The following is a 14,220-nucleotide window of genomic DNA, read 5'->3' on the forward strand; positions in this document are numbered from 1 at the left end:
AAGAAGTAATGTTGGTGGCCAAAGTTGGCTCACCAATGTTACCTCAAATGTTGGAGGAGAAGGGGGTACATTGGCCACCAATGTTGCTGGAAACGTTAGTGCAAATTTGGGTGCCAACGTTGGTGAATCAATGTTACCTCCTACGTCCTCAAAAATTTTCAAATCTGGAGCTGAAAAATTTTAGGCAACGCGTATGCGTCAATGACGCGTATGCATGGAAGTGTAATTCTCGCATACACATGAGCTACGCGCACGCGTGAAATGGCAAAATTGACCATTCACGTGCACGCGTGGGTCACGCGAACGCGTGACCAAGAGAACGTTGGGGGTCCAACATTGCCTCAAACGCTTCCACCAACGTCCTCGATGAGAAGCCCAAAATTGGAGTTGGAAAACTTGCATCGACACGCATGCGTCTCATATGCGTGGATGCAGATTTTGGCCAGACACGCAAACAGGTGAGCGACGCACACGCGTAAAATGCTGTTTTGACGCGTACGCATGAGCGATGCGCACGCGTGGATGGAAAAATGTTGGTGCACCAACGTTGAGTCAAACGTTGGTGCCAATGCTCACTCTTTTCAAAAGAACGTTTGCCTCAACGTTTTCTTGCAAACGTTGAGCACTAAAGTTGACACCAGCTCCAAGGCAATTAGGCACCCATACAAATCATGAACATAAATTACCAAATGCCCCTCTTCAGATAACTAAGACCCGTTTTAGCTTGCTTCAACAGAGGCCAAAAAGTCCAATCCAAGGACTTGAAGACTGAATTGGAAAGTGTATAAATAGAGGAGAATTTGATTTAGAAAAGAGGCTACCAGATCTGGAAGGCTAGGGTGTTAGGGACCTAAATTGGGAAACTCTACACTTAACCTTCTTTTGTATTTTTTTCTCTTCTGTATTTTTCTACAATTTTCTATTTTCTGGTTTACTTGAGCGATGATGAACTAAACCCCAAATTCATTAGGGAGAGGAGCTCTATTGTAATCATAATGAATCAATAAAATTCTTCTTCTTCTCAATCTGCTTGGGTAGCTATAAGATATCTTCTATTTTGATTGTGAATTATTCACTCCGGAAGGGGGTTTAATTCAGCTGAATGCTTGTGTGAGCCTCGGAAAGGGAATCACTTGCATTAGAATTTGAGCTCTATCCTTCACAATTCTCCTAACCAACACCATTCGGGAGGAATTGAGATTTTGAGAATTTGTGTGGCTTATGGATAAGAGAATATGCTCTAACTCTTCTCATAACAATTAGATCAAGGAATTGGCAAGATTATTTGTGATTAGAGAGATTGGATTGCCAAAGAATCAGGATCCAATCAATTTCAATCCGCCATAGATCTAATCATATGATTGAGAAAGGAGTTGAAACCCATTTGATTCATGATGGGTTATGATATCTCCAATCCCTGATGAATTATTTCCTTTGAATTTCTTCAATTTAGATCACTCTGAGTTTACTTTAATCTGAAATTGTTTACTGTTGTTTTGATCCCCTGCACCCAATTCCCTTTATAATTCATGCAATTTAAGTTTCTTTGCAATTTAGATTCTGCAATTTTACTTTCTTGCACTCTAAGATTCAATTATTTATATTTCTTGCAATTTAAGTTTTAGCTCTTTTAGTTCCTTGCTCTTTAAGTTTCAGCAATTTACTTTTCTTGCCATTTAAGTTTCTGCCAATTTACTTTCAGCACTTTCATTTCTTGCAATTTACATTCTGTCAAGTCAATTTTATCCAAATCTTCAACTGTCAGCTTGACTAAAGTTATCACCCAACTAAAATTTCTTGATCCATCAATCCTTATGAGATCGACCTCACTCTTGTGAGTTTTACTACTTGATACGACCCAGTATATTTGCCGGTTAATTTGTACAGAATTCAATTTTTCGCCCATCAGGAGCTTCCAAATTTTCTACATCACAAGAGATATAAGCATTGAGAAGGCATTATGTGATCTGGGAGCTAGCATCAACCTCATGTCCTTGGCCATGATAAAAAGAATGAGAATTGAATAGGCCAAACCAACAAGAATGGCTCTTCAATTAACTGATAGGACATTCAAATTTCCCCATGGTGTGGTGGAAGATTTGTTGATGAAAGTGGGAGAGTTTATCTTCCCAGCTGACTTTGTTGTGTTTGATATGGAGGAAGAGGCTAACATATTAATTATCTTAGGAAGACTATTCTTAGCTACTGCTAGAGCTATAATTGATGTACAAAAAGGATAGTTAGTCTTGAGATTCCATGAAGAAAAAATGGTATTCAATGTCTTCAAGGCAATGAGCTACCCAAAGGAGTTCATTGGTGAATGTATGATGGTGGACACAATGGAGAAGCTAGTCTAAGGAGTCCTAGAAGAAGAACAATGTGAAGAAGCTATGGAGCTAGAGCAATAGGCATCATGTGGTGAACTACCGCAAGAAATCATAGAAGAATCAAGCATGTTGGACAAGACAAGCAACAAGGAAGTGGAGGCACCAAAACTAAAGTTGAAAGCCCTACCTCCAAACTTGAAGTATGCTTACTTGGGTGACAACAACACATACGCATTAATCATCAATTCAAGCTTGAGTGAGAAATAAGAAGAAGAACTTATCCATTTGCTGAAGCAATACAAGGATGCCATAGGATGGACACTTTTAGATCTAAAAGGGATTAGTCCTTCAATGTGTATGCACAAAAAGAGGTGTTGAAGTTGTGGCAAGCAGGGGTGATCTACCCAATCTCAGACAGCCCTTGGGTTAGACCTGTTCAAGTGGTTCCTAAGAAGGGAGGAGTCACTATTGTGCCAAATGAAAGAGATGAGTTGATACCAACAAGAATAGTGACTGGGTGGCGCATGTGCATAGATTATAGGAAGCTCAATGAGGCCATAAGAAAGGATCATTTTCCTCTGCCTTTCATGGATCAAATACTAGAGAGACTTACCGGACATGAATACTACTGTTTCTTGGATGGATACTCAGGCTACAATCAAATTGTAGTAGACCCCAAAGACCAAGAGAAGACTTCCTTTACTTGTCCTTATGGTGTCTTTGCATATAGGAGAATGCCCTTTGGATTGTGCAATGCACCTGCCACATTCCAAAGGTGCATGCTCTCCATATTCTCTGACATGATTGAAAGGTTTATTGATGTGTTTATGGATGACTTTTCTGTATTTGGTGATTCATTTTCTAAGTGCTTGCACCACCTTGCTTTGGTGCTAAGGAGATATCAAGAAATCAACCTCGTTCTAAACTGGGAAAAGTGCCATTTCATGGTCACTGAAGGGGTGGTTCTTGGTCACAAGATCTCCAAAAGAGGCATAGAGGTGGACAAAGCTAAGGTGGAAATGATTAAGAGATTACCTCCACCTTGCAATGTCAAAGCAATTAGAAGTTTCTTGGGGGCATGCTGGGTTTTATAGAAGGTTTATTAGAGAATTTTCAAAGATTGCCAAACTTCTAAGTAACTTGCTTATCTCTAATGTATCTTTTATCTTTGATAGAGAATACATGCAAGCCTTTGATGAGCTTAAAAACAGACTTTCCTCTGCACCTATTATAGCACCACCTAGCTGGAATTCATCTTTTGAATTGATGTATGATGCATCAGATTTTACTGTTAGTGCTGTTTTAGGACAGAGGAGAGATAAGCTAGTGCATGTCATATACTATGCTAGCAAAGTTATTAATGAAAATCAAAGGAACTACACCACTACAGAGAAGGAACTCCTTGCTATAGTCTTTGCATTTGATAAGTTTAGATCACATCTCATTGGTTCTAAAGTCATTGTGTTCACTGACCATGCAGCTCTCAAGTATTTACTAACCAAGCAAGAATCCAAGCCTAGATTAATAAGGTGGATCTTGCTACTCTAAGAGTTTAATATTGAGATTAAGGATAGAAGTGGAGCAGAGAACAAGGTGGATGACAAGAATCCCACAAGAAGAAGATGAAGCACACCACCTTGTAGTGAATGAGAGTTTTCCTGATGAGCAGTTGATAATGATCCAAGAAACTCCTTGGTTTGCAGATATAGCCAATTTCAAGGCTATTGGAGAGCTACCCACCAACATCAACAAACACATGAGGAGAATGCTAATCAATGATGCTAAACACTATATTTGGGATGAGCCTTATTTGTTTAAAAGGTGTGCTGATGGGATCTTGAGAAGATGCATCTCCCATGAGGAAGGACAAGAGGTCCTTTGGCATTACCATGGATCCACATATGGAGGACATTTTAGTGGAGAAAGAACTGTAGCCAAGGTGCTGCAGTGTGGGTTCTATTGGCCAACAATATTCAAGGATGCAAAAGAGTTTGTAACAAGGTGCAATGAATATCAAAGAGCTGGTAACCTACCCAAGAAAAATGAAATGCCACAGAGATTCATCATGGAGTTGGAGTTTTTTTATGTTTGGGGGATTGATTTTATGGGACCATTCCCACCCTCATACTCAAACAACTACATATTGGTGGCTGTGGATTATGTGTCAAAGTGGGAAGAGGCCATAGCTACATCAATAAATGATAACAAAGTGGTGATCAACTTCTTGAGGAAGAACATATTCAGCCAGTTTGGAGTTCCAAAAGCCCTTATAAGTGATGGGAAAACTCATTTTTGCAACAAGCAACTTGAGACACTCCTCCTAAAATATGGTGTCAAGCACAAGGTAGCAACAGGGTTAATTAGTTGATAGTCTTTGATTTGTTTCTAGTTTTCTGGAAGTGCAGGGTTACATGTTACACCAATTGAGGTTGATTAATTGGGCTGAGGAATTAGCTAAAAAGCTAAGTTTGGTGTGGCCACTAACCCACTTAATTTGAGCTTACATCAAAACAAATGAATTAATCCTGGAAGTAAGCCCAAAAATTAAGTTTGGTGTGGCCACCACCATAAGAAAGTCAGAGGCTACAATGCCTTTTAATTAGAGGAATATGAAGCAATTTTTTTGTGATTATTGATGGGGGTTTCGAATTGTATTTTCAGGAAAGAGGTGGGGCCCACATGACATTGATAGCTCATTAAGTCAAGGAGTCAAAGTGTACTTACACTTTGGAACTCAAACACCTGAAGAAAACTAAAGGGATAAGGGTTGGCGCCTCTTTCCACGCTAGGCGCCACTCCCAAGTGGGAAAACATTCAATTCTTTTCACTTTCCACCTTCCAGATTCCTCTTTTCACCACTATAAAACCCACCCACCTTTCCACTTTTTCCCACACTACAAACCTCACCCCTCACAACAAAAATACTCTTCTACACTTCTTGTTTTTCTGTCTTTATTTCTCTCTTCATTCTTATTCTCTTGATTGGGACAATCAAGTCCTAAGTTTGGTGTGGAGGAAACCTTTGCTTTGCTCTCCTTATTTACTTCTTTCTTTAACCATTCATCAAACTTTCAAACCCTCTTTTCTCACCTCAATGGCACCACCAAGTGCCTCCTCATCAAAGAAAATAAAGACCAAGGAAACTAGCTCCGGATCATCAAGCTTTAACGAGTACAAGTTTCTCTCATCATTCAACCAAAACCAATTCTATGGGTGGGTGAGTGAGAGGCAAATCATTCCGGAGGTAGGTTTCCAATTATGGAGGAATGAACACATAGAGATCAATAGAGAGATCAACAACAGAGGCTGGGCACTCTTGTGCAACTGATGAGCGGATAATTTATACACTTTTTGGCATTGTTTTTAGGTAGTTTCTAGTATGTTTCAGTCACTTTTTAGTATATTTTTATTATTTTTTATGCAAAAATCACATTTCTGGACTTTACTATGAGTTTGTGTATTTTTCTGTGATTTCAGGTATTTTCTGGCTGAAATTGAGGGACTTGAGTGTAGAACCTATGCACAATTACTCAAGAGGGGGGGTGAATTGAGTATTGCAACAACAATGAATCTTTTTGCGAAAGTTAAAGAAAATATACAAAAGTGTTATTGTACTAGTATTTTTCCAAGAGCTTAACTCAATTGCTAAGCATTTATAAGGAGCTTTTACTTTCCAATAGACACCAACTCAAATAAATTGATCAAGCTTTTCACCAATCGGACTTAAGCTACTCCTTAAGTACTTACGAAGCTACTTTTCGATCACAATTTATTTGCTCAAAGGTAAAAGACAATAATATTGAAGAGATGAGTTTGGAGAGATGCAAACGCTATTTAGAGTGGTTCGGCACAATCCTTGTCCTACGTCCACTTTCTTTCTCAATCGCAATTGAGAAGTTCCACTATTGCCAAGCTTCAAGGTGCTCGCGCAAAACCTTTTACAATCCGAGTCCTTAGTTTCTAACACCTCACGGTATATGATCACCACTCGTATACTAACCCACTCCACTTAGAGATACCTTCTCTAAGATTTGCCTTGAGTACTTAGTATACCTCTTTGGTATCCTCACCGACTACTCTTGACTCAACCTTGGAGATCACACTCCAATTTACAAAGTATACAAGAAAACAATTCTCAAAGAATTATTGAGATGAAATGAGTACTCTCTAGAAGAGTGTATGATTACAAGTTTAGCACTACTGAACCAATTGATATTGCTCTCTCAAATATTTGCATCGATGCAACAAGTCGTTGCATGCTTTGCATCGATGCAAACCTTAAAGAATGGCTTAAAATCACTTCAAAATACTTAGGATTGATCTCAAACTTGTTGGAGTCAATTCCTATGCTTTTGTACCTTTGAAAACAAGTTTTAAACCATTTGGCTAGCATCGAATTGCAAGATGTGCATATGATATGATAATCAAAACATTTTGTGAGTGTGTGTTGAGAGATTTAGCAATTGGTTCTTAACAAGAAGTTACCTAAGTCCTAAGACACTATACTTGTCTTCAAATGTTGTGGACTTGAGTTTCTTGTTGTTGTTGTGTTGCTTTCAACTCTTCATTCCTCAACGTTGAATGTTGGTTGATCTTTCAACATGCTTGTTCATTCAAGTTGTTTGTTGGTTTGTCTTTCATGTCGTTTGTTGGTTTGTCATTCATCAAAACCTACAAATACAAACTTCGCATACAAGCAACATGATTTACATTGAGCAAAAATCTGATTCAAAGACTGAGAAAGGACTGTAGATGCTGATGGATTCTGCCTCGCCTGCACTCGAAGTGGAGTTTCTGGAGCTACAGAGAGCCAATTGGCGTTCTATCAATTGCGTTGGAAAGTAGACATCTTCGGCTTTCCAGCAATGTATAATAGTTCATACTTTGCCTGAGATTTGATGGCCCAAACTGGCGTCCAAACGCCCACTAGAGATGATTTTCTAGCGTAAAACACCGGAACTGGCACTAAAGCTGGAGTTAAACTCCAAGGATGGCCTATGCAGTGAAAGCTTCAAGGCTCAGCCCAAACACACACCAAGTTGGCTTCGGAAGTAGATTTCTACACTATCTACTCATTTTCTGTAAACCTAGTTTACTAGTTTAGTATAAATAGCACTTTTTACTATTGTATTCGAAGTCTTGGACCTTTTGGGGAGTTCTTCGAACCATTTTTGGAGGCAGACCAATCGGCCATGCCTAGACCCTTTGTTCTTATGTATTTTCAACGGTGGAGTTTCTACACCTCATAGATTAAGGTGAGGAGCTCTGCTGTTCCTTATGAATTAATGCAAGTACTATGGTTTTTCATTCAATTAGTCAGACTAAAGGGGTGATCCGTGACAATCACCCTCTATCTTCAGTACTCGCTTAGCCAAGATCCGCGTGCCTGTCAACCACAAAGCGGTCTTCATGATGTTCAACGTAGTCATTGGACGACAGTCGGAGTATATTCTCTTGGGTCTGTAATCAATGATTCACATCGTCTCTCCTGACAACAGAGCATCTGAATCTGAGATTAAGATCTTCGTGGTATAGGCTAGAACAATAGACATCATTCCTGAGATCCGGAAAGTCTAAACCTTGTATGTGGTATTCCGAGTAGGATTTGGGAAAGGATGACTGTGAAGAGCTTCAAACTTGCAAATGTTGGGCGCAGTGACAGTGTGCAAAAGGATCAATGGATCTTATTCCGACGCTAATGAGAACTGACAGATGATTAGCCATGCGGTAGCTGTACCTGGTATTTTTCATCCGAGACGAGAAATCCGACAGTTGATTAGCCGTACAGAAACCGTAAAGGACCATTTTCACTAAGAGGATCCTACAACTTGCTATGGAAGGGAGCACACATGATTGGATGAAGACAATAGGAAAGCAAAGGTTCAGGAGCAACAAAGCATCTCCAAACGCTTATCTGAAATTACCACAAATGAATTACATAAGTATCCCTATCTTATTTTCCGCTATATTTATCTTTTAGTTATCAAAACCTCATAACCATTTGAATCCGCCTGACTGAGATTTACAAGATGACCATAACTTGCTTCAAGCTGTCAATCTCCTTGGGATCAAAACTTACTCACGTAAGGTATTACTTGGATGACCTAGTGCACTTGCTGGTTAGTTGTGCGGAGTTGTAAAAAGTGTGATCACAATTTCGTATACCAAGTTTTTGGCGCCGTTGCCGGGGATTGTTTGAGTTTGGACAACTGTCGGTTCATCTTGTTGCTTAGATTGGGTAATTTTATTTTTATTTTCGAAAAATACAAAAAACATTTAATAAAATCATAAAAAAACAAAAAAAAAATTTGTTTCTTGTTTAAGTCTAGTGTCAAATTATAAGTTTGGTGTCAATTGCATGTTTTCAAATTTTCTCAAGTTTTCAAAAAAATTCATGCATTGTGTTCTTCATTAATCTTCAAGTTGTTCTTGATGATTTTCCTTGTTCTGATCTTTAAATTCTCCTGTTTTGTGTCTTTTCCTGTTTTTCATATGCATTTTCAAATCCATAGTGTCTAAACATTAAAAATTTCTAAGTTTGGTGTCTTTCATATCTTTCTTTTCTTAAAAATTTTCAAAAATATTTTCTTGGTGTTCATTTTGACATTCAAAGTGTCCTTGCATGCATTACTTGTTTTGATCTTGCATTTTTATGTTTTATTTCATTTTGTTATTTTTCTCTCTCTTCATTAAAAATTCAAAAATAAAAATATCTCTTTTCAATTAAATAATACAGAGAAATGAAGATTCAGAACATACAGCAGAGGAATCATAGAGAAAAAGCTGGGCATTTCAAAAAACGCCTAGTAAGGAAGGAATTCTGGCGTTTAACGCTAGCCAGGGTATCTGGCTGGGCGTTAAATGCCCAAAGAGGTAGCAATCTGGGCTTTAAATGCCAGAATGGATAGCATCCTAGGCGTTTAAACGCCAGGATGACACAAGGGAGGTAATTTCATTTCAAATTCAAATTTTTTCAAATTTTCATATTTTAAACCATAATTTTAAAATCTTATCTTTCCATATTTTCAAAAATCCTTGCTAACAATTAATGTTTTGATTAAAAAATTTCAAGTTTGTTACTTTCTTGTTAAGAAAGGTTCAATCTTTGAATTCTAGAATCATATCTTTTAGTTTCTTGTTAGTCAAGTCATCAATTTTAAAAATCAAATCTTTTTCAACCATATCTTTTCAATCATATCTTTTTAAAAATCAAATTTTCTTCTATCATATATTTTCAATCATATCTTTTTAAAATCATATCTTTTTCAATCATATCTTTTTAAATTTTGATTTCAAAATCTTTTTTCTAACTTCTTATCTTTTCAAAATTATTTTCAAATCTTTTTCAACTAATCACTATTTCTTATCTTTTTCAAAACCACCTAACCATTTTTCCACTAATTGTTTTAAATTCTAATTTTATGTTATTTCTTTTAAAATTTTCAAAAACTCTTTCTCTCTCATCTCTTTCTATTTATTTTATTTAATTGCTAGCATTCCTCCTCCACTCATCTAAAAAATTTTCAAACTCACCTCCTCTCTCTTCTCATTCTTCTATTACTTTTCCTCTGACACATCAAGGAGTCTCTATACTGTGACATAGAAGATTCCACTACTCCCTTTTGTTCTCTTCTTTTTCATATGAGCAGAAACAGAGATAAAAACATTCTTGTTAAAGCTGATCCTGAACCTGAAAGGACTCTGAAGAAGAAGCTAAGAGAAGCTAAAGCACAACACTCCGGAGAGGTCCTTACAGAGAATTTTAAAAAAGAAGCAGACATGGCAGCCGAATCGAAAAACAATGCTAGAGATGCAAGGAAGATGCTTGGTGATTATACTGCACCAACTTCCAATTTCTATGGAAGAAGCATCTCAATTCATGCCATTGGAGCAAACAACTTTGAGCTTAAGCCTCAATTAGTTTCTCTAATGCAGCAGAATTGCAAGTTTCATAGACTTCCATCGGAAGATCCTCATCAGTTCTTAGCTGAATTCTTACAAATCTGTGATACTGTTAAGACCAATGGGGTTAATCCCAAGGTCTACAGAGTTATGCTTTTCTCCTTTGCTGTAAGAGACAAAGCTAGAACATGGTTGGACTCACAACCTAGAGAAAGCCTGAACTCTTGGGACAAGTTGGTCAATGCTTTCTTGACCAAATTTTTTTCACCTCAAAAGATGAGCAAGCTTAGAGTGAAAGTCCAAACCTTCAAACAGAAGAAAGGTGAATCCCTCTATGAAGCTTGGGAAAGATACAAGCAATTAACCAAAAGGTGTCCTTCTGACATGCTTCCAAAATGGAGCATCACATGCATATTCTATGATGGTCTATCTGAATTGTTTAAGATGTCATTGGACCATTTTGCTGGTGGATCTCTTTATCTGAAAACCCCTGTAGAAGCCCAGGAACTCATTGAGATGGTTGCAAATAACCAGTTCATGCACACTTTTGAAAGAAATCCTATGAATAATGGGATGACTCAGAAGAAAGGAGTTCTTGAGATTGATACTCTGAATGCCATATTGGCTCAGAACAAAATATTGACTCTAGCAAGTCAATATGATTTCTCAGAATCTGACTGGATTGCAAGCTGCATCCGGCAGTGCTAAAGAAGCCTCCTCTGAAGGAGAAGCTTATGACCCTGAGAATCATACAATGGAAGAGGTGAATTACATGGGAGAATCCTATGGAAACACCTATAATTCTTCATGGAGGAATCATCCAAATTTCCCATGGAAGGATCAATAGAAGCCTCAACAAGGCTTCAACAACAATAATGGTGGGAGAAATAAGTTTGGCAATAGCAAGCCTTTTTCATCATCTTCTTAGCAACAGATAGAGAATTCTGAGCAGAGCCTCTCTGGCTTAGGAAACATAGTCTCTGATCTTTCTAAAACCACTCTCAGTTTCATGAATGAAACTAGGTCCTCCATCAGAAATTTGGAGGCACAAGTGGATCAGCTGAGTAAAAGAGTTACTAAAACTCCTCCTAGTACTCTCCCAAGCAATACAGAAGAGAATCCCAAAAGAGAGTGCAAGGCCATAACCACATCCAAAGTGGCCGAACCTGGAGAGGGTCAAAAGGCAGTGATTCCCAATGAGGAAGACCTCAAGGGACGTCCACTGACCAATAAGGAGTTCCCTATTGAGGAACCAAATGAATCTAAGGCTCATATAGAGACCATAGAGATTCCACTTAACTTACTGTTGCCATTCATGAGCTCTGGTGAATATTTTTCCTCTGAAGACGGTGAAGACATTGTTGAAGAGCAAGTTGCTAAGTATTTGGGAGCAATCATGAAGCTGAATGCCAAGTTATTTGGTAATGAGACTTGGGAGGATGAACATCCATTGCTCATCAATGAACTGAATACATGGATTCAGCAGACATTGCCTCAAAAGAAACCGGATCCTGGAAAGTTCTTAATACCTTGCACCATACGCACCATGACCTTTGAAAAGGCTCTGTGTGACCTGGGGTCAGGTATCAACCTCATGACACTCTCTGTAATGGAGAAACTGGGGATCTTTGAGGTATAAGCTGCAAGAATCTCACTAGAGATGACAGACAAATCGATGAAAAAGGCTTATGGACTTGTAGAGGATGTCTTAGTGAAGGCTGAAGACCTTTACAACCCTGCTGACTTCATAATCCTAGACACTGTAAAGGATGAGGATGAATCTATCATCCTTGGAAGACCCTTCCTAGCCACATCAAAGGCTGTAATTGATCTGGACAGAGGAGAGTTAGTCCTTCAGTTGAATGAGGACTACCTTTTGTTTAAGGCTCAATGATCTTCCTCTGTAAACATGGAGAAGAAGCATGAAAGGCTTCATCCAATTCTCTCCATACAGAGTCAAGCAGAGCCCCCACACTCAAACTCTAAGTTTTGTGTTGGGAGGCCACAACCATGCTCTGAACAATTGTGAAGCTCTGAAAAGAGCTCACTGTCAAGCTATTGACAATAAAGAAGCGCTTATTGGGAGGCAACCCAATTTTATTTATTTATCTATGTTAGTTTATGTTTTCTTTAGGATATGATCATGTAGAGTCACAAAAGCAACTGCAAAAATTAAAGCAAAATAAAAAACAGCATCAAAAATAGCACACCCTAGAGGACGAGCTTACTGGCGTTCAAACGCCAGAACTGGCAGGGAAACTGGCATTTAAACGCCAGTAAGGGTAGAATAATGGGCGTTTAAACGCCCAGCCTGGCACCATTCTGGGCGTTAAAAGCCAGAACTGGCAGGCAGACTGGCGTTTAACACCAAAAAAGGGCAGCAGCCTGGCGTTTAAACGCCAAGAATGGCACACAGACGGCGTTTAACACCAAGGGGGTGCAGGGATGAAAAATCCTTGACACCTCAGGATTTGTGGACCCCACAGGATCCCTACCTACCCTACCTCACTCTCTCTCCTCTTCACATCTCTCTGTAACACTCTACCCAAAACACCACTCACCTATCAAATCTTACCCTCTTCCCCATATTCTCTTCACCACTCACATCCATCCCCCAATTCCTAAAAATCCATCATAAAACCCCACCTTCCTCACCATTCAAATTCAAACCATTTCCCTCCCAAACCCACCCAACTTCACACGGACCCACCCCTCCTCTTACCCTATATATACCCCCACCTGTTCCTCCACTTTCACACATCACAAATACTTCTTTTCCCTTGGCCGAAACCCTCTCATGCCTCCATCTCCCACTTCTATTCTTCTTCTACTCTCTTCTTTCTTCTTTTTCTCGAGGACGAGCAAACCTCTTAAGTTTGGTATGGGAAAAAGCCTTGCTTTTTAATTTTCTATAACCATTAATGGCATCTAAGGCCGGAGAAATCTCAAGAAAGAGGAAAGGGAAGGCAATTGCTTCCATCTCCGAGTCATGGGAGATGGAAAGATTCATCTCAAAAGCCCATCAATACCACTTCTATGAAGTTGTGGCTAAGAAAAAAGGTGATCCCCGAGGTCCCCTTCAAGCTCAAAAGGAGTGAATATCCGAAGATCCAACATGAGATTAGGAGAAGAGGATGGGAAGTTCTCACTAATCCCATTCAATAAGTCGGAATCTTAATGGTTCAAGAGTTCTATGCTAATGCATGGATCACTAAGAACCATGATCAAAGTATGAACCCGGACCCGAAGAATTGGCTCACAATGGTTCGCTGGAAATACTTAGATTTCAGTCCGGAAAATGTGAGCTTGGCATTCAACTTGCCAATCATGAGAGGAGATTCTCATCCTTTCACTAGAAGAGTCAACTTTGATCAAAGGTTGGACCAAGTCCTCAAGGACATCTGTGTGGAAGGAGCTCAATGGAAGAGAGATTCGAAAGGCAAGCCGGTTCAACTAAGAAGGCCAAACCTTAAGCCTGTGGCTAGAGGATGGTTGGAGTTCATCCAACGCTTTATCATTCCTACTAGCAACTGATCCAAAGTAATTGTGGATCGGGATATCATGATCCATAGTATCATGATTAGAGAGGAAGTAGAAGTTCATGAGAGCATACCTCTAGAACTATACAAGGTGGCTGACAAGCCCTCCACTTTGGCAAGGTTAGCCTTTCCTCATCTCATCTGTCACCTATGCAATTTAGCCAAAATTGTCATAGAGGAAGACATCCTCATTGAAGAGGACAAGCCCATCAATAAAAAGAGGATGGAGCAAACAAGAGAGCTCACTCATAGACCTCAACAAGAGCATGAGGAAGTCCCTCATCAAGAAATCCCTGAGATGCCTCAAGGGATGCATTTTCCTCCATACAACTATTGGAAACAACTCAACACCTCTTTAGGGGATTTGAGTTCCAATATGGAGCAACTAAAGGTGGAGCACCAAGAGGACTCCATTATTCTCCATGAAATAAGAGAGGACCAAAGAGCCATGA

General features: G+C 39.1%; 1 protein-coding gene and 1 non-coding gene across 2 annotated transcripts; one reads left to right on the forward strand and one right to left on the reverse strand.

Moving 5' to 3' along the window:
- The first annotated feature begins 3,127 nt into the window (after positions 1–3,127).
- Positions 3,128–4,695, forward strand: LOC107490576 (uncharacterized). The gene is made up of 3 exons (XM_016111353.1): positions 3,128–3,392; positions 3,610–3,814; positions 3,897–4,695. The coding sequence occupies exons 1-3, from the start codon at positions 3,128–3,130 to the stop codon at positions 4,693–4,695; spliced, it is 1,269 nt and encodes a 422-aa protein (XP_015966839.1).
- A 5,816-nt stretch (positions 4,696–10,511) lies between these two features.
- LOC127742771 (small nucleolar RNA R71) lies at positions 10,512–10,619 on the reverse strand. Its single transcript, XR_008004179.1, has one exon. It is a non-coding gene; the product is annotated as a small nucleolar RNA R71 (small nucleolar RNA).
- Positions 10,620–14,220: the final 3,601 nt, after the last annotated feature.

Source organism: Arachis duranensis, chromosome 1 (genome assembly GCF_000817695.3).
Source record: "Arachis duranensis cultivar V14167 chromosome 1, aradu.V14167.gnm2.J7QH, whole genome shotgun sequence".
In the NCBI taxonomy this organism is placed as follows: Eukaryota; Viridiplantae; Streptophyta; class Magnoliopsida; order Fabales; family Fabaceae; genus Arachis; species Arachis duranensis.